This window comes from Equus caballus, chromosome 25, assembly GCF_041296265.1.
Source record: "Equus caballus isolate H_3958 breed thoroughbred chromosome 25, TB-T2T, whole genome shotgun sequence".
Classification (NCBI taxonomy): domain Eukaryota; kingdom Metazoa; phylum Chordata; class Mammalia; order Perissodactyla; family Equidae; genus Equus; species Equus caballus.
Window position 1 is genome coordinate 44,008,024 of NC_091708.1, and position 18,343 is coordinate 44,026,366.

The 18,343-nt window shown below is 57.2% G+C and overlaps 1 protein-coding gene across 1 annotated transcript; it reads right to left on the reverse strand.

The window, feature by feature from the left end:
- Positions 1-7,872: 7,872 nt before the first annotated feature.
- On the reverse strand, positions 7,873-17,795 carry MYMK (myomaker, myoblast fusion factor). The gene is made up of 5 exons (XM_023629264.2): positions 17,607-17,795; positions 13,358-13,472; positions 12,093-12,241; positions 9,321-9,437; positions 7,873-8,578 (listed from the first exon to the last, which is right to left on the reverse strand). Exons 1-5 carry the CDS (start codon positions 17,739-17,741, stop codon positions 8,429-8,431), a joined length of 666 nt encoding a protein of 221 aa, XP_023485032.1. The 5' UTR covers positions 17,742-17,795; the 3' UTR covers positions 7,873-8,428.
- Positions 17,796-18,343: the final 548 nt, after the last annotated feature.

The following is an 18,343-nucleotide window of genomic DNA, read 5'->3' on the forward strand; positions in this document are numbered from 1 at the left end:
AGGCCAGATAAAAAGGACAAAATCCAGCTTGTATTTATAAGAATCATATCTAAAGCATGAAGATGCAAAAAGATAGAAAGGAAGAGTTTATGTAAATCCTAAGCCAGAGAAAGTTGGAAAGACAATATTTGCATCAGAAAAATATGCTTTAAGTCAAAAAGCATTACTAGAAATAGTTCATTGCTTAGTGATAAAAGTGTCTGATATATTGGCTTCCCGTTAAATATCTAACTGTTCTTAACTTAAATGTACCTATTAACAGGACCTCAAGATATATAAAGCAAAATTTGGCAGAACTACAAGGAGAAATAACAACTCACTATCAGAGTGGGAGATTTTTTTTAAAGAGATTTCTAGATGAGTAATTTGCACACCATAAATCCACCCATATACCCCGAGTCCTAGGCAGCCACCGATCTGTTACTGTCTCCAGAGTGTTACCTCTTCTAGAAACTGCAGGATTCTACTTATGTGCAATTTTGTCTTCTCGAGCAAGCCTCCTAGTGGCTGTGAGGGAGGAGCTCATTGTTGTCTGATCCGCATTTCCCTGATGACCAGTGCTGTGGAGCATCTTTTCACGTGCTAACTGGACATTTGTAAATCTTTGGTAAAGTGTCTGTTGAAATCTTTTGCCCATCTTTTCGTGAGTTGTTTATTTTCTTACCATTGAGTTGTTTTTTTTTTTTTGCTTTTTCTCCCCAAATCCCCCCACTACATAGTTTTATATTTCAGTTGTGGGTCCTTCTAGTTGTGGCATGTGGGACGCCGCCTCAGCATGGCCTGATGAGCGGTGCCATGTCCATACCCAGGATCCGAACCCGTGAAACCCTGGGCCGCTGAACTTAACCAGAGCACGCGAACTTAACCACTCGGTCACGGGGCCGGCCCCTCTTATCATTGAGTTTTGAAAGTTTATTTATGCATTTGGGATACAAATCCTCTGTCATGTATTCGTTTTGCAAATATTTCCTCCCAGTTTCTTTCTTGTCTTTTAAAATTTTCTTAATATGTCTTTTGAGGGGCAAACGTTTTAAATTTTGATGAAGTCTAGCTTATCAGTTTTTCTCTTTGATGGATTACACTTTCGGTGAAATCTTCACCTAACCCAAGGTCATGAAGGTTTTCTGTGCTAGAAGCTTTCTGGTTTTTCCGAGTTAATCTTGGAGCCCAGTGTGAAGGCAGGGATTGAGGCTCAGTTTTCACAGGTGGACATTCATTTGTTCCAGCATCCTGTGTTTTAAAGTGGGAAATTTATTCCCCACCTCTCTGTAATTGACAGCAACTGCTTAGTAAGGATCTAGAAAATTTAAGCAACTCTCCCAACAAGCTCGATTTAGGGACTCACACAGAATGGGAAGAGGAAGCACCCTTTGCAGGCTCCCACAGGGCGGTCAGGAAAACCGACCATATCCTGGGTCGTAAAGCGAATTTTAGCCCATTTCAAAGCATTGGCGTCTCACAACTGACCCCAGAGCCAGTTAGAAATCCATAACAAGAACAATGATCAAATGGCTTGAAAAATCCCCTATCTGCAAATTAAGGAAGAAGACCTCATCATGGAAATCAGAACGAGGGCCATCACGGAGCCCGTCTCAGAGGGTGACCGAGAGGCTTAAGAGGCAGTAGCCGCCAAGCAGTGCATGGAAGTGTCCAGAAGGCACAATGACAGCGAGTGGTTGGCCTTTCATTCCATCTGCTCCTCTCCTCCATCACTCCTTTTCTGATTCAGGCCCTGGTTTATTGGCCAGTTCTGCGTGCACGATGGGTCACGCACCAGGTGGGGGCTGCCCAGAGTTCCCGTGCCGTGGGGAGGCCACCACTGCACAGCTGGAGCAATGAACACAACAGCCCAGCCCCCGAGCACTCAGAGAAGGGTGCAGCGCCCAGCGGATGGTCCACTGGGAAGATGTGCCATCAGGTAGCAGGACAAGGGAGGCTGTGAGGGGCGGCGGACAGCACGCAGGACTGCGAATCCCCAAGCCAAATGAGGTCAAGTCTCGGCTCTATCAGTGTGAGTCTCAGGCACACCGACACTTCGTTCATCCTCAGTTTTCCAGCCTACGGAATGGGGACAGGTGAGATGGACAACACACACTAGGATGAGGAAGGGGTGGCAGGTGTGAGAGCCGCTTCCAAGCCGTCAAGTCTGACATGGTGGAGAAGACAAGAAATCGTGGGACATGGGCCAGCGGAGAAGAGCAGGCGTCTGCAGGAGGGACAAGCCAGCCCTCGCTGCCTCTGAGGTGGCCTTTTGTGCTGACATCCTGGGTTCTGCCATTATGTGATTTCTGGAACTGGCTGGAGGCCTGAGGCCAGAGAACGCCCCGTTCCGTCGGCCCCTCCCCTCCCGGCCCTGGAAGTCGGGGCTGTTGGTCTGAGGCCGGCAGCTTCCCGGAGCCCAAGCCGGCAGCAGGCGCTTATCAGCTGCGGCTTTGAGGCCCGCTGCCGCGGCGCGGGGGGCCGGGGCTCTGCCAAACGTCTTCCAGATGTGGCCACAGCTACCCGATAGCCTGGCTCCAGCGGGGGCCCTCGGCCAGCAGGCTCCCGTTAGCCGAGCTGTTAGGAAAACAAACCCCAGTGAAGGCATGAGAGGCCCAGCTTCTCGGAAGGGAAGGGAAGAAAGTAATGGGGCTGGATGCTCAGCTCCAGGCCGGGCAGGCCTCTTCCTCCGCTGCGACCTGCGCCAGAGAGCTAGGCCCACTCAGCCTGACCCTGAACTTGGGGCATCTGCTGGCTGCCTCCTGGAGGAGCTCTGTCTCCCTCACCAGAGGGGCTCCCCTGAGGGCAGGATGGAGCTGTCGTCCCTCCGTTTCTCCACAGTACATGTGGGTGGGTGACGTGGAGTTCATGCTCCTGCTCACTCGGGGCAAGATGGCAGCTTAACGATACGGCGCCCGTGTGTGCGTGACGGGGGTGTACCGTGTACCTCGACCGGCCTTCCTGAGCCAGACAGGTTGTCTGCAGAGGGGAGGTTGCTGTGACCCCATTGTCCCATTGGATGGCCCCAGCAGGATGAAGAGCAGTCCCTGCTTGTGGAGGTGTTGGGAGCTGAAGGTCGTCCAAGGTCGCGAGGCCCCTGGGAGTGGGCAATCCCGAGCCAGTTATTTTCCCAGAGCGTGGGCCCCTCCATCCTCTCCTGGTGGACAGGTCAGCAAGGAGTCAAGGCTAAGGCTTCTGAGGTCACCGCCTAGTCCTCTGTGGAGTGTGGGTTCCTCAAGGAGCCGTGAGCCTGCCCCCACCAAGTCCGCTGCGGGCAGGAGAAAGGCCCAGCACGGCCAGCTCTCGCCTCTGGCGGCCGTGAGCACGGACAGACACACACCAGGCGTAGCCCATCTCTCTCCTGTCCTGGAACACATGCCAGTGATGGAAGCAAGGACAGTCCAGCTGTTGGTGGCGTTCTCTCCATCGGAGCAGCTGTGGCTTTCTTGAGGCTCCGACTGGAAGCAAGCAGGAGCCCTGGGGAGGTTCAGGGCACAGGGGGATGGTCAGACTCAGGACCATGGAGCTGGGAAGCCATCACAGATGAGGCCCAAGAGCCAGGCATCTGCAGGCTCACATGGTTCGGTCCACGTTGCTTTTCCAGTTTCAGTTTCAAGCCTGCCTCTTCTAGGCAGCCTTCCTTGCCTACTTCCTTAATCCATAATAAACACTTGGTTTGAAGCATTTTATTTCCTTGGCAAATGGGGGTATTTGGTTCCATCACTGGGGTGAATGTCCCCTGACAGTAAGGACCCCTCTACATTCTAGGGACCCCCTTGCTTGCCCACAACCACTGATAATGAAAATAATAACGATGCCATAAAAAAAATAAAGCCATATGGTGCTAAGTGCTTTGTATTTAGTTATCTCATTTAATCTTGGCAACACTCATGTAAGTAGGCACTATGACAAATGGGGAAACCGAGGCCGAGAGACCTGGGAGAAGGCAAGGAGCTTGCCTGCGGCCGTAGAGAAAGAGCTGGACCCAGGCTGGTTTGTTTCCTTGCCTTTGCCCCCGACGCCCCTGCCCTCCCGCCTCCTCTTTCTGCCTTTTTTACTTTCCCGAGAACTTTTCAGTCCAGCCAGCCTCTGACTCAGGTCACCTGAACAGGCCTGAGTGGCCGGCGGGGCGAGGCTGCTGCTCTGGGTCAGAGGTGAGGACATCAGGTGCAGGGATGGGAAGAGCCGGGCCGCAGCGCAGTGAGCCGGGGGTGGGGGTGGGGGAGCAGGATGGCAGCAGGTCCCCTGGTGGCCTGGTGGTGCCCTGTGTGGCCGCTAACCATGTTGCTCAGCTAGCTTTGTTAACCAGCTAACCAGCTAACCAGCGAGCCGAGATTGTACGCCCCGGGGCGTCTTGCCGACTCTGCAGAATCGGTCTTGCCCACATACCTGGCCCTCCTCCCTCAGGTCCTCCCGCCAAGACGCTGCGGCCGAGCCTGGTGAGGTCCTGCGGCAGCGGCTGCTCCTGACTGCACTGCAGTCGCAGCCCCAGAGCGGGACAGCAGGGGAGGGAGATGGGAGCTGGAAAACCTTTTTAAAAGGGGCAATAAAAGTTTTGGGTTTCAGATGGTCTTACTGGAGAAGAGAATAACAGAGACAGGAAATTTCAGTAGCAGACACGACAAAGGCCACAGCACGCAGACTGCCCTTAGACGAAACCACCTCGGCTGCGCAAACAGAGGGCGTCCTGGCGGGGACCCACGCGCTCCCTGCGCCGTGCCAACCTCACCCGGCTCCGGGGGCGGGGGTGGGGGGCTGCTACAATAGACTGTTTTGTCTACGTTGTTGTAAATGTTTATAATACTTCTCCGTTTGGGCTGCTGGAGGTGTGTGGCGCCCTCCCCCGCGCTGGGCTCCGGGAGAGTGTGTGGGGAGGGGCGTGCGCCTGGGCGCGGGGTGCGCGGGTGGTCAGGCAGACGGCATCAGCTGCTTCTGCTCCTTACCCTCCAGGGTCTGGAAGGCCGGCCCAGGCCCAAGGAGCTTATTTCAGTTCCTGTGCCCCCCACCCCAGGTTCAGGAGGAATCCAGCAGAGGGAGGACCCCATCCTGTCCCTGTGTCTGGGACCCCGAAGCCCCTCCACCTGTGTCATTTGGTTTAACCCAGGATCCCCAACCCTATATGTCGAGGGAGCTGCCCATCGCTTGTTTCTTATAGATGTGCCGTCTCATGCAGGAGCTGCCAGCACAGGGGCAGGACTTCCTGATAAAACACAGGGGGCCCGCTCAAAGCCGAGCCTCAGATGAGCAGTGAATCATTTCTTAGGGTAAGTATGTCTCACGCAAGGGTGTCCCAAATGCTGCATGAGACATACGTAGGTGAATCAACGGTCCATGGTTTATCTGAAATTCAAATGTAACTGGGCACCCTGTCTCTTATCTGCAACCTTACATATGTGGGTAAATTAATTAAAATCAACTGACATTTAAAGGTTGAGCTCCTCCATTGCACCAACCACATTTCAGATGCTCGGGGCCACGTGTGGTGAGCAGGGCCGTACGGGACGACCGAGCATCTCCTTCCTCAAAGCAAGTTCTGTTGCACAGCGCTGGTCTCGGACTTCTAGGAACATCTGGGACTATGTTCCAGGCACGCACAGGACATCTCAGGACTCATGGTTCCCTAGAACTCCATCAGGGCTGGGTGGGCGGGTGTCCTGTCGGAGCCCGAGGCATGGTGCACAGCCTTGGAAGCTCTTCCTGGCACCAGGTACCATGACTCCCAGATTCCAGGGGCATGAAGACTCCGGGGCTCGATGATACTGGGATTCGGAGGTGTTTGGTATGAAGGCCATGACACCTCTTCCTTGTCAGTCTTGAGGTATCCGGCTGGCTGTTCTGAGCGGCCTCCTCCCTTTCGGTCCCCTTCCTGGGCACTCCCCTCCTGGTCCTTGGGTAGAGCTCCCAAGATGTCAAAGTGGGCTTTTGAGCCAGAGGAAGATGCTGCTGAGATGACAGGCAAGACCCCTGGCACTGCCACCAACTCAGTGGCCAACGTCCAAGACGTCCTGGCCCTCAGTGTCCTCATCTGCACAGTGGGTTCAAGACCGACACCCTGGGGCCCTCCAAGGGGTCCCTGTGGCGGCTGGTCCTGCTTGGGACGGGGAGCTGGCCCTGGAGCCAAGAGGTGGACGGGGCTGAGGGCTGGAGCGCGCCTCCTAATTGTCCATGACTTACAGACTTGGCGGGGCTCCCAGACAGCCTCATAAATCAGTGTGGCCACAGTAAGGAGCCTGTTAGTGCCGCCCTTATGCGTTTGGCAGGCCCCTCACCTCCTCCCTGCTCAGGAGCATCCCGCGGCCTCCAATTTTCCATGGGCTGCCGCAGAGCTGGGAGGGGGGCGTGCTTGCTGTGTGGGGGGGCGATGGGGGAGGGGATGGGTGGAAGGAGGGGCGGGGGAGGAGATGGGTGGAGGGAGGGGATGGGTAGAGGGAGGGGATGGGGGAGGGGGTGGGTGGGGGCCAGCCACCTTGCAGATGCCTATTTCTGGAGTGATGCCTCCACCAGGCCACCCCGAGTGGTTCCCTGAGTCTGCCCCTCTCCTTACTGCCTGGTGTCGAGACTTATGAGTCTCCTCTTGTGGAGATGGGTGACGGGGCCAGAAGGGAAGACACTGGTTCCAGGAGGCCTCGTCTCTTCATGGTGCGTGCGTGTACACGTGGTGTGTGTGCGCATATGTGAGCACGTGTGTGTCCCTGCATGTGCACGCGTGCATGTCTGTGCTTGCGCCCCATCAACCAGACTGGCATCCAGTGGAGGACATACTTGGCCTTCCCCTCCGCCAGGGCACAGAGCTGGGTTGGGGAGAGGCCCCTCTGCATCTGTGCCCCTCACCCTACGATGGGGACATGCTGGGAGGATGGCCCTGAAGCTACGGAGCCTCCGCTTCCTCATCTGGAAAGCGGAGCGGTGACGCGCTCCCGCCCCCAGGGCTTGGCGAGGACCCTGAGCGCCCACCCGTGTGAAGAGCCCAGTGGGCTGCTCTGTCTTCTACAGGCTGTGGGGACAGAAAGAGGCCGAGCCAGGGTGAGGATGTGGGATGTCCAGGCCCCGAGACTCAGGACCTCTGGGCAATCAGCGGGGCCGACAGACGGGGGAAGGCCTGGCCAAGGGTCCACGTTGTCCCCAGCCCTGGGTGCTGGAGCCAGCCCTCTCCCAGCCCCTGAAGCATGCACGGGGTGACTTTAGGACAAATAACGGGCCACCCCATGCAGTGGGCATGGTCGTGGGTCACTGCAGGGTATGGAAACACAAACAGGCCCAGACAGGTGTAGGTAACTTCCTGCCTGACAGATGTGCCGGATCATTCCGGAAGCCGGGCTGGGCTGGGCTGCGGGGGAGGCTCGGGTTTGTGAGGTGATGTCTGGGAGGCCTGCTCCCGCCACCCCCCGGGGCCCAGAGCAGACAGGCTCTGGACGGGGACAGGCTGACCTCCTGCAGCACCGCCCAGGAGCCTAGCTTGTGGGCCTGTGGCCTCTGCCCCAGGCCCTGCACCAGCCCCAGCTTCCCAGGTCCATGGCCTCTGCTTTAGGCCTCGCTCCAGACCCACCTTCCCAGGTCCATGGCCTCTGCTCGAGGCCCTGCTCCAGACCCACCTTCTGGGGCTGAGGAGCTGCGGGCAGGGCTGGAGCCAGGCAGAGGGCTCAAAGCACCGACGTGGGCACTCACGCCTTGTGCACCGTCAGCTCCAGAGCGAGGAGGCCCAGCGTGGCCCTGGGACTGGTAGACAGTGGCTGTAGCCTAGCTGTGCATCCACCAGCTCTGGGCCTTGAACAAGTGATCTACCCTGAGCCTCAGTTCGGTCTGCAGAATGCGAATGACTGCGCTTTGTTTTAAGAATTAGATGACATGACAAGTGTAAAGTGTTTGAGCACAAAGTAAGGTCAACAAATGGAGGAGTTTCTTATTGGCTCTTGTTATTGAAACAGCTTGATTCAGGGACCGGCTGAATCCAGGAAGCGACGGCCAAGAGGGAGGCAGTCCTGGGCCAGGCACAGAGCTGGCCCTGCTGGCCTGGCTCCCTAAATGGGTGCGCTCAGAGCCTGAGGGCCTGGGACAGGAGTGGGGATAGCAGTTTCCAGGAGAACACAGATGGCCTAGGGTGGACACGGGACCAGGCTATAGGCAGACCCCTCTGTGGCTGGGAAGGGGCTGGGACTTTTGGGTGAGGACGGACGCTGGCTCCCGGGTTCTGTGGACACACAGATCTGTCATGGCCATGGCCCAGGAGAGGGGAGAAGGTTCTCTTCTTTCCAGCTTAGCATCCGGGAAAAGTCTAATAAGCGGGTTCTCAGGGAGCACTCAGGGAGGTGCTCCCCAAGTCCCTGGGGACCTCTCGAGGTCTGAGCAGGAACGTTTCTCCTGGGTGCTCCAGGTGGGGTAGGACCTGAGGGCTCTCGGCAGGCATGGGGTGTGGGGGGCCCGGGGCTTGGAGGGGGCAGGGTCTGCAGAGTCAGATACAAGCACAACAGAGTGTGGAGCAGTCCAGCTTGGCCGGGGGCCCCGCACTTCCGGCCTTCTTGTTGACCTTGGGCAGCAGCAGGATGAAGGACATGGCCAGGGCACAGTGGTAGAAGCTGTGGACGTAGGTGTAATCCCAATCCTGCAGGGGGGGGATTGGTCTGCGGCCTCAGCCCCCTCCCCTCCTCTCCAAGCTCCTCTCCTCTCCTCTCCCAGCAAGCCCTTCCCCCCACCGCCCCCGCTGCTGTCTTCTTCTGCTGCGTGCCTGGCATGCCAAGGCACTTGCCAGTTCCGTGGGCCACCTCCCGGCACCCCGACTTGTCCTCAGGAATCTGGCCAAGTGCCTCCTCCAAGAAGCCTCCCCTCACTGCCCAGCCTGCAGGGGCCCTTCCCGCCACGGAGTACTTAGAGCATCGAAAGTCTACGCCACTCACTGGGGCTTTGACGATGAGGCTGGAGCTCCTTCCTCCATGCCTACCTCCCTCCCTCCCCATCCCTCCTCCCTTTCTCCTCACTCCTTCCCTTCCTCCCTCCTCCGCTCCCTCCCCCCTCCCCGACTTCCTCCATCCTCTCCCTGCTCCTCTCCCTCCTCCTTCCCTCCCTTCCTCCCTCCTCCAGGTGCGGGTTCCAGCCCCAGGCCCCTCAGGTTGTGCACCTCATCTCAGATGCAAGCTCTCTGTATCCCCCCAGCTCCACACAGGCAGCGATGCCGGGGGCGCTGGGATGGACCACACGGTGATTGGAGGGAGGCACCCTGACACCCATAGGAGTGTGATGCTGCTGGAGCCCCCCAGAGAGGGCGTCCTGTCACCCTCAGATGAACAGGCTGGGGCTGAAGTGGGCCCTTGTGGACAGGCTGCTTCCCCGCCCCCTGGACCTGGTACCTCAAAGAAGAAGTGCAGCATGAGGGCCAGAGCGCCGAAGCAGAGCCCAGGGCCGATCTGCTGGGTGTAGACGCTCCTGTCGGGGTACAGACCCTTCTTCTCCTTCATCTGCTGCAGCTGTGGGGAGAGTGTTGACGGGACAGCTCTGAGGTCACAGCCTCGGGAATGGCCACCCTGAGCTGGCTCCAGCTGGCCCTGGGCACTGGCGCCCCGGTCATCTGCAGGCGGGAGATGGGGCTCGGGGAGATGCTCCGACATGCCTGGCTTTGAGGCTGCAGGACCCAAGAGAGACCCCAGCCTGGGTGACGGGGCTGGAGACCCCTTGAGCCAGTCTGCCCCGTGAGGACATCCTGCCCCTGCCCGCCTCTTTGGGATGTCACGAGGCCATGTGTCCTCTCCCAGGCAGAGGGGAGCCCCAGAGAGACTGGACATGGTGATTATTTACAGCAAAGGAGCGTTGGAGAGCCGCACCCGCCCACTGGAGTGGCCCACGGGATGCCCGCGTGGCGGTCTGTGGGCTCCGTTAGTCAATTTGATAGGTAATGCGCTCATCCTGGTGTTTACCAGACACACCTGACCAGCCTGCTGAGCTGTGATGTCTCAGATACTGATGCTTAGAGTCAGGTTCAAGGAGGTATTTATGTGTAAAAAAAACTGGGTTCATGTGCACAAAAGGATGAAGTCCATGCGGGTCCACATCCCAAGAACGCGAACTCTCAGGGCTGAGGGGTTTCAGAGCGCAGGGCGGTCGGGCTCAGCAAGGTCAACAGTCCCACGCGCGATGTACGCACGGCAGAAGCCCTCCGGCTGGGGCAGCCCCCCTAATTGCACAAGCCACCCAGGGGGAGCCCACGAAGACCAGGGACAGCCTCGTGCTGGGCAGAGCAGGTTTGGCCACCGAAGGAAGGATGAAATGAGGTCCATTTTTCAGTTTTCTGGCATTTGCCACTGCTGATGAGGAGTCAGGACTGGCGACAGTGCTGGTGGTGTGTGGTACGGCCAGTGTGACCCTGGGCGTGGTGGCTGCTGCCCGGAAGCCCTCCTCTGGCCAATCCTGCACTTTTGGAAGGAGACTCCTGCCCCAGGTGGCCTGACCCTGCCCCGTAGCCCCCTCATCCACCTCTCTCCCTGGGGGTTGCCCGTCCCAGCCCTGTCTCGAGGAGGGAAGAGCCTCCGGGAGAAAAATCCACCCTCATTCCAGGAAACAACTGCCCTTGAAAATCCAAAATAAACTCCATGTTAAATGGTCTAGAAAACACAATTTGAACCCCAGATGTAGGGAGCCAGGCAGCCCTCTTGGTCCCTGTGGCCGGATGCACAGCCTGAGGGCCGTGGAAGGCCCCGTGGCGCTTCATGGGGACGTCAGTGAGCGACTGCTACTCTGGCTAATTAAAATCCAGCCCAGCTTCAGACGTGGCCAAGATCTGCAGGAGAAGCGGCCTTGGGCAGAGCAAGGAGCCTCCGTCCCACTTCCTGCCGGGAGGAGCGAGTTATCAGGACCGGAGCGCACCCTGTGTTTATGCATTCCAGCGTGTTAATTAACGGGGGCCTTCCGGGGTCCAGACAAGACAACGAGACAGACCCACACACTTCCTCTCCTCTCCCGGGCGGCTCTGAGGGGCCTCCCGGGTGAGTCCGGGGCAGCTTCGCTTTCCCCAGCTGGAGTGAAAAAGAGGCTCCTGTCCTCATCTTGCTTGAAAAGTCGAGGCCTGACCCGGCGCTGTCCTGCTGTGACTTCTTGTTAAGTTGCTGACCTCTCTGAGCCTTAGTTTCTTCATTAACCAAATGGCAAAGTAAATCCTCTATTCCCTGGGTGTAGAGAGGAGTGGAGTGTGTTTTGTAAGCTCACCACCAGAACTTTATTTTCCCTCCTGAGCCTCTAAAATGGGTTGGTGGGTGCCTTCCAGACCACCTGCCCAGCCGGATCACTCTTCCCTGAGAACTGTCCCTTGCTTTCCACGTCTCTGTTCTGGTCCCTGCCAGGCCCGGTCCCTTCCCTGCTCTGGGGTCCCAGGAAACACCCCTGGCTCCATCCTGCTGCAGCACCCCTCTTTCGCTTGGGCCGGTCTGAGTGGGTTTCGGTCCTTGCAGTCAGGAGGGCTTCAGTGTGACAGAGGGTGCAGGGAGGCCTGGGGACCACACGTACAGGGCCTTGTGGATTCCAGGTCCCTGAGCAGCCAGCAAAGGACCATCAGGGTTGGAAACCTCTGCTCAGGCTGCTTCAGTGCTCACGAGCAGTTCCATCTTCCCATCCACCTCACACCACATCCTCCCTCCCCATTAGAACTAAATTCAAGGTTCACCCCCTCCAGGAAGTCTTCCCAGATTAACCCAGGCCATTCCCAGCTGATACTGCATCTCTAAAGCAGCCATTCTCTCCAATAATAACAACAATAACAATAATAATAGTAAAAATAAAACATCTCCTATTTGTTGAGCACATTAGTAGCCATGTTCTGTGCCAGGACTTAAGAGGCATTATCTTAATTAATCTTTGGGCCAGTCCTAGGGCACAGATCCTGGACTGGTATTGTATTACCCACTTCAGAGCTATGGAAACAGGCGCAGAGGTTCAGTAACCTGGATTAGCAGCACAGCTAGTGGGTACAAACAGGATATAAACTGGGTGTGCCTGGCTGGGGCTGCCAGTGGTCATTTTCTATGTGTTTTAGCTGAAGCCTTGTCCAGCCTGGCCACACACGAGGCGGGAAGCAATTGGAGTCACAGTCAGGGGAGGGCTGCCCCGACCGTCGAGGCTTGCACGGTACGCACCCACTTTGCAGCGATGATGAGGACGGCCGTGCCGATGGGGCCGGAGTACACCCCGTAGCCCCAGCGGTCATGGTAGATCCGCACGGCGATGGTCAGGACGCCGAACATCACAAAAGTCGACCTCTTGGGTTCGTCGAAATCGGCTAGCGCTGCGGGCCCGGGAGAGAAACCGGGAGAGGTGAGTGGCGTCTCCTGCCCGTCCTGGCCACTGTTACCCCCAGGAAGCATCCCCCAGGGGCCCAGGTGTGGCGGCCCCTTAGCCAGCGGGACCCCAAGGCCCTGCCCGGTCACGGAGAGGTCTGAGTTCCAGCTGGCTTTAAAGAGAAGGCGGGCTGCTCCTCTCCCAGGGACGGGGCAGCCTGGCTCCTCCAGCAGGGGGCTGCCTCAAACAGCCATCAGCATGCGAGGGACAAGGAAGGACCGCTCCACAGGACCACTGGGACAAAGACACGAAGGCACACCAACGGGAAGTGAGACAGATCTGGGTCCTCAGCGGGGCCTGGGCAAAGCACAGCAAGCCCCGTGTGAGGGGGACAGTGTGTCCTGACGTTGCCATGAGACAAGGGCAAGTGAAACAAAGTGGCCGACTAAGATGCCTTTAAGTGATCTCATCATCACAAAAACCTGGGCTGAAAAGTCAGAGGAGGGGTGGGGGCTGGCCCGGTGGTGCAGTGGTTAGGTTCCCACGTTCTGCTTTGGAGGCCTGGGGTTTGCCAGTTTGGATCCCAGGCGTGGACCTACGCACCGCTTATCAAGCCATGCTGTGACAGGTGTTCCACATATAAAGCAGAGGAAGATGGGCACGGATGTTAGCTCAGGGCCAGTCTTCCTCAGCAAAAAAGACGAGGATTGGCAGTGGATGTTAGCTCAAGGCTAACTTTCCTCAAAAAAAAAAAAAATTATGTGTGAATGTTGGTATAAGCCTGAAGAAAGGGCCCGGGGGGCACACTCTGAACTGTCAGCAGTGGCTCTCCAGGGAAAGAGAGAGGGCAGGGCACGCCCACAGTTCCCTCTGTATGTCTCTGCTGGGAAAATCGTCATAGCAAGCCGTCATTAAACGTGCAGTGTAAAAAGGATACAAAAAATGGGAATCAGGACATCCAAGAACTACGTACTCTTTTGCTTAGATTAGGCTCAACTCTGAACCCTGGGAGAGGGGAGGAGGTCCTCAGAGGAGGTGGGAGGTGCAGAGTCAGTGGCTCGGCTTCTCCTGGGGCGGGTGGGTGCATGCCTGCAGGGCTGAGCTCCTGGGGGCGGCCACTCACCCATCAGCGAGACCCACATGCTCAGTGCCGTGCCATAGACGCTGAAGTACTCCAGTAGGTCGTGCCTCATGAAGCAGAGCACCGCCAGGCCGGGCCCGTCGCAGGCGTGGTAGAGCTGCCGAGGACCCACAGGCGGTCAGCAGGTAGATAGGAGAGCGCTGGAGCCACGCCCCTGGCCAGCCTGGCCGCTCGCTAGCTGCGAGGCCTGGGGCAAGTCACTTAGTGGCTCCATGCCTCAGTTTCCCCATCTGAACAAAGGGGACACTGCAGACTACTCCCCTCATTGGGTCTTGTAGATGAAGGCTGGGAGTCACTCAGACCAAGCCTGAGAGGTGGGGAACCCAAAAATGTGATGGACGCATTCTCTCCACGCCTGGGCTTCCTGAAGCCTCGTCCTTGCCTCATTTGCCAGCTGTAGGCTGCCAGGTCAGAGCCTTCTCTTTGGGTGCCGGTTGCTCTTAAGGGGCCGTGGGGCCTTCTCTGCCACAGTCTGCCCCTATGACCACTGGGCCTCAGAACCCTGGGGGCTCATGCAGACTCAGGTTACTGAGTCCACCCTGAGAGTCGTTGACCCAGTGGCTCTGGGCTGGGGTGGGAGATGTGCATTTTTAAGAGGTTCTTGGGAACACACTTTGAGAAACACCAGCGTTTACTTCCTGTTTCTCTAAAGCGCGGGAGGATGGCAGGCCCCAGGCCGTGCTGTGCGCCGTCCGAGGTTCACCCGTTTCTCCCCCACTCTTCCACCCTTGGCTCCAGGATACCCAGTTTAATTTCAATTTTTAAAGCAAAATGCCTGTATTTTCAAAGCAGTCAACTCATTTCTTACAGAAAGCAACAACAACTCCCTCCTTTCGCTCACACATTTCGTCATCTTAAGTAATATTTAATTCCATGACGTAATTATTTTGACAAGTTCAACAGGCATAAACAAGCTTGGGAACCCGCACAATCGCCTCTTGGTGAGCCCGGCTCAGCAGGGGGAGGAGGTGGGCGGGAGAGCAGCCCGCAGCTGGAGGCGCCAGGGCCGCTGCCGGGGGAACCCGAGCCTGGGGTCACCTGGCAAGTCCAGCAAGTTGGGATCCATTTAGAGCTCCTACTGGTTACAACTGTACGTGACCTAAAGCCAAGGTGCACCCAGGAGGCATTCATAGAGGTACAGCGTCCAGAACCAGGGAAGACATGACCTTGCTTCTGTCTGTTCTGGTCAGACCCACCTAGGGAACTAGCTTTGGATGCTGCAGGCTTTGAAGTGAAAATGGCAAAGAAGAAGCTAGAAGAGAGCAACCAGGTGGTGGACATGGTGGATACTGTGGATATGTTTAGCTCGAGAAAGAGAAGCTTCAGGTGGGGCCTGATCAAGGTACTCAAACCTCTGTGAGATAGAGGAGAGAGGAGGACACTTGCTCCCTACAGCTCTGGCAGGCTGAGCCAGGCCCTATGAACGACACAGATGTTCTTCTCCTGCCTCTGGCTCCTTCTAGAACTTATGTCTCCCTCACCCCCACTTGAGCCCCGCCATCTGCTGTCTCTGCACCCCACGGCTCTCCTTTGTAGCACAGATCACCATGTGTGATTACAGACTTAATCCCTCTGAGGTGCCGGGCGCTGTCTGTGCCCTGCCCCCACCAAAAGCAGCAATAATCTCTGTCTGGTCCTGGCTGTGACCCCAGCTCGCAGAGTAGAGCTGTCTCACAGTCGGTGCTCAATAACTCTTTGCCGCGTGAATGCAGGGTCAAGGAGGCAGGGTGTGGAGCTGTTTGAAGGAGAGCTGGTCCAGGAGGGGCTTCTCCCACCAGGTCCTCAGGTCATCTCTGTTGGACAGTGGGGAGGAAGGTGAGGTTCTGAGGAACACCACCTGCCGAGGAGTTGGGGCAGAGCGGCGTTGGCACCTGGCCTCTGTGCCTGCGAGGCCTGCCTCCGTCTTCCAATGCAGGGGGCAGACCTGGCCCGGCGAGGGTGCTGGCCGGGGTGGGGTACAGCTGGGGGGCTGGCAGGAGCGAGCACAGCCTCTGGAGGCCAACCTAACAGGTCCTGCCTTGTGAGCTCAGGCAAGCAGGGGACCGCCTGGAACCTCTGTCAAGTGAGGACGAGAACACTCGCTCTGTGGGGTGGGCCGGGGGACTCCATGTGACAGAGCACATAGCACGGTGTCTGGCACAGAAACAGCAGTTGTCACAGGAGGGCCCTGGTGGGAACACAGAAGGCATGTGGGAGGCAGAAGTTGTGATGGTGCCTCTGGGGGCTCTGGGACAAAGGGGAGGGGTGTGGCTTTGAGGCCGGAGGACATTTGTCAGAGCAGGCAGCTGCCCCTGCCACTCTGGGCAGGGCGGGGCAGGGCTGGGTGGGCCTCTGAGGCCGGGCGCAGAGGCAGCTGTGGGACCAGCCCAGCCCCGGCAGGGAGGGGTGGCTTGGTGGTGTCTGTGGTTTCCTGGGCTGAGCCTAACGTGGGCTTGGGGGACAAGACCCCTGGCTCCTCTCCCCGGCCCTGAAGTGTTGTACCCACAGGGAAGTTGCATGTCCGCTCTGGGCCTCGTTTCTCATCTGTCAAGCAGACTTCCTGGCCTTCCCCATCAAGGGTCCCACGATGAAATGACCTTCGACACAACGCATTGAGTGAGCCAGGAGCCCCAGAGTGTGTCTGGGGCCTACAGTGACGCATGTGACTCAGTTTCCTCATCCATCAAATGGGAATCACAATGCCAGGCTCATGGGGAGCTGAAAACACTAAATAAGACAGTGTTTGTAGAGTCCCCGGCTAGTGCCCAGCCTGGACAGGGGCTCGCGGCCAGCACCATTGTGGCTAAGATGTCTCCCACCCAGAGATGGAGACTGAAGCCCCGGGGAATCCAGTTCCTCAAAGGATCCAGCCTGCCCCAGGTCCCTGCTGCCTACGGGAGTGCCAGCCCACGCGACATGCGGCTTTTCCGATCGCAGGCAAGCTTGGGCTTGGCCAGCCCGGATGCAGGTGGGACACATGGACACGAGTCTGCAATACATGTATGCTTACAGATCTCACCAACCAGGGCTGCCCCATGCATCCTGACGCTCGCTCCCGAGGCCCTGCTGCCAGGGAACGGGGCTGGCCCGGGGCAGGAGGTATGTGATTTTTCCTATGTCTGGTACTGCCACGTGAGGGGTATGGGGGAATGCTCACCTCCCCAGTGGGTGCTTCTCATCCCTGTGAGAAGCTTAAAGGAAGGATGAGTTTGATGGAAGATGATCGAGAAAGAGAGTAGGGCCACTTTGGGAGTCCAGCAGTGAGGGTGGGTCGGGGGGCAAGAGGGATGCAGAGACAGGGAGGCAGGAAGGCACTGTGACATAGATGGATGGTAGATGGAGGGATGACTAGGTAGGTAGATAGATGATTGATTAGATAGATAGGTAGGTAGATAGACAGACAGAAGCTAGAGGGATGGATAGATGGAGACGGAGTGACACGGAGGGTCAGGGGGTTAAGGTTAGAGAGGGAGAGACCAAGAGATTTAGAAAGAGAGCAAATTCCACGGGGATCTAGTTCCAAAGATCAAGAGAGAAGCAGACACAGATACAGAGAAAGAAGAAAAAGACAGATGCAGAAAGAACCAACAGAGACACAGAGAGGGAATGAGACCCAGAGAGACCGAGAGAGAGGGACAAAGAGAGAGAGCCAAGGGACAGTCATCCAGACATATAAATAGAAAGAGAGAGAAGGAGCCGGAGACAGAGACGAGACCTAGGCTCCAAGAAGGAGAGACAAGAAAACGTGAGCAGGACCTCCTGAATTGAGGCCAGCTCCAGAATTCTGGAATCAGATTTAACTGGGCCCTACACATTCCCTAAATCCCACCAACCCCCTCCTGGGCCTGGCTTGCCCCGTTCCACCCTGCTGAGCTGCCCTATGCGTCTAGCTGGGAGAGTGGTGGGGGATGGGGGAGGGGAAGCTGGAGATACCGGTGGCCTTTGGTGGTCAGCCAGTGGCAAGAAAAGTGGCACTTTAGAAGGGCGTGTCCTCAACTGACTATCCCTGGCCCACTATGAGCTCGGTCTCACGCACACTAACCCCAGAATGACTTCCTGGCACAGATGGGGAAGCAAGGGCCAGAGGAAGAGGGGACCTCCAACCCTTCCTCCTGGCCTCTGGGCTATTTCTTTCACCCCGAAATCACTTTTCTTCATCACCCAATGCAGGAGAGTGGTGGCAAGAGGGCCCCTCTCCTCTGTTTCTGGGAGAGCGCCCGGTGTGCGCCTTCCCGCCACGCCCCAGACTTACCGCCACAAAGAACATGGTGAACAGGTAGACCATGGCCTCCATGTGGAACCGCCTTTTGGCAGCGATGCTGACAGTGGGGAGGAAGGCTAGGCTGCTGAGGGTGGGCAGGAGCAGTTTGGCCATGAGCGTCCCCATGGGCTGGGGAGGAAGGCAGTGGCTGGGGAGGAGAGGCGGGTGCAGACCTCCTGGGTCCCCTGGGCAGGGAAAACGAAAGGGAGAAGGCCTGCTCTCTTCAGCGGGGGTTCCAATGGCAGCTGGGGTTTAAATGCCCCGAAGGGAGGCAGGGCTATGAGCGCATATGTTGAGCAGCATATGGAGAGGGCCCAACAGCTGATGCACCACATGACCAGCACTTGTCTCTGATTTTTTTTTGAGAGGCCAGAGTTGTTGATTCAAGGAGACCATACTTCTCTGAGGCAGCAACCACGGAGAAAAGTCCCTGTGAGTATAATCCCCAACTTCTAGCCACTTTCAGCCTGGCTGTCTCCCCAGGGTGCTCAGGAGCCCAGAATGAGACCAGTGGACTCTGCTGCTTGAGTCACGTGTCCATGAGTGGCAAAAATTAGCCAATGCTAGTCACTAAAAGGACCTTGTAGGTAAGTTACCAGCCCACATGTGCCTCTCATTTGCCAGCTTTAGCCCCATATGGTTTCCTTGGTGACTAGACTAATGAAACTAACCTTCTTTTCTACTTGGTTACATTGTTTCACACCAGAAGGGAACAGAGCAGGAGGATC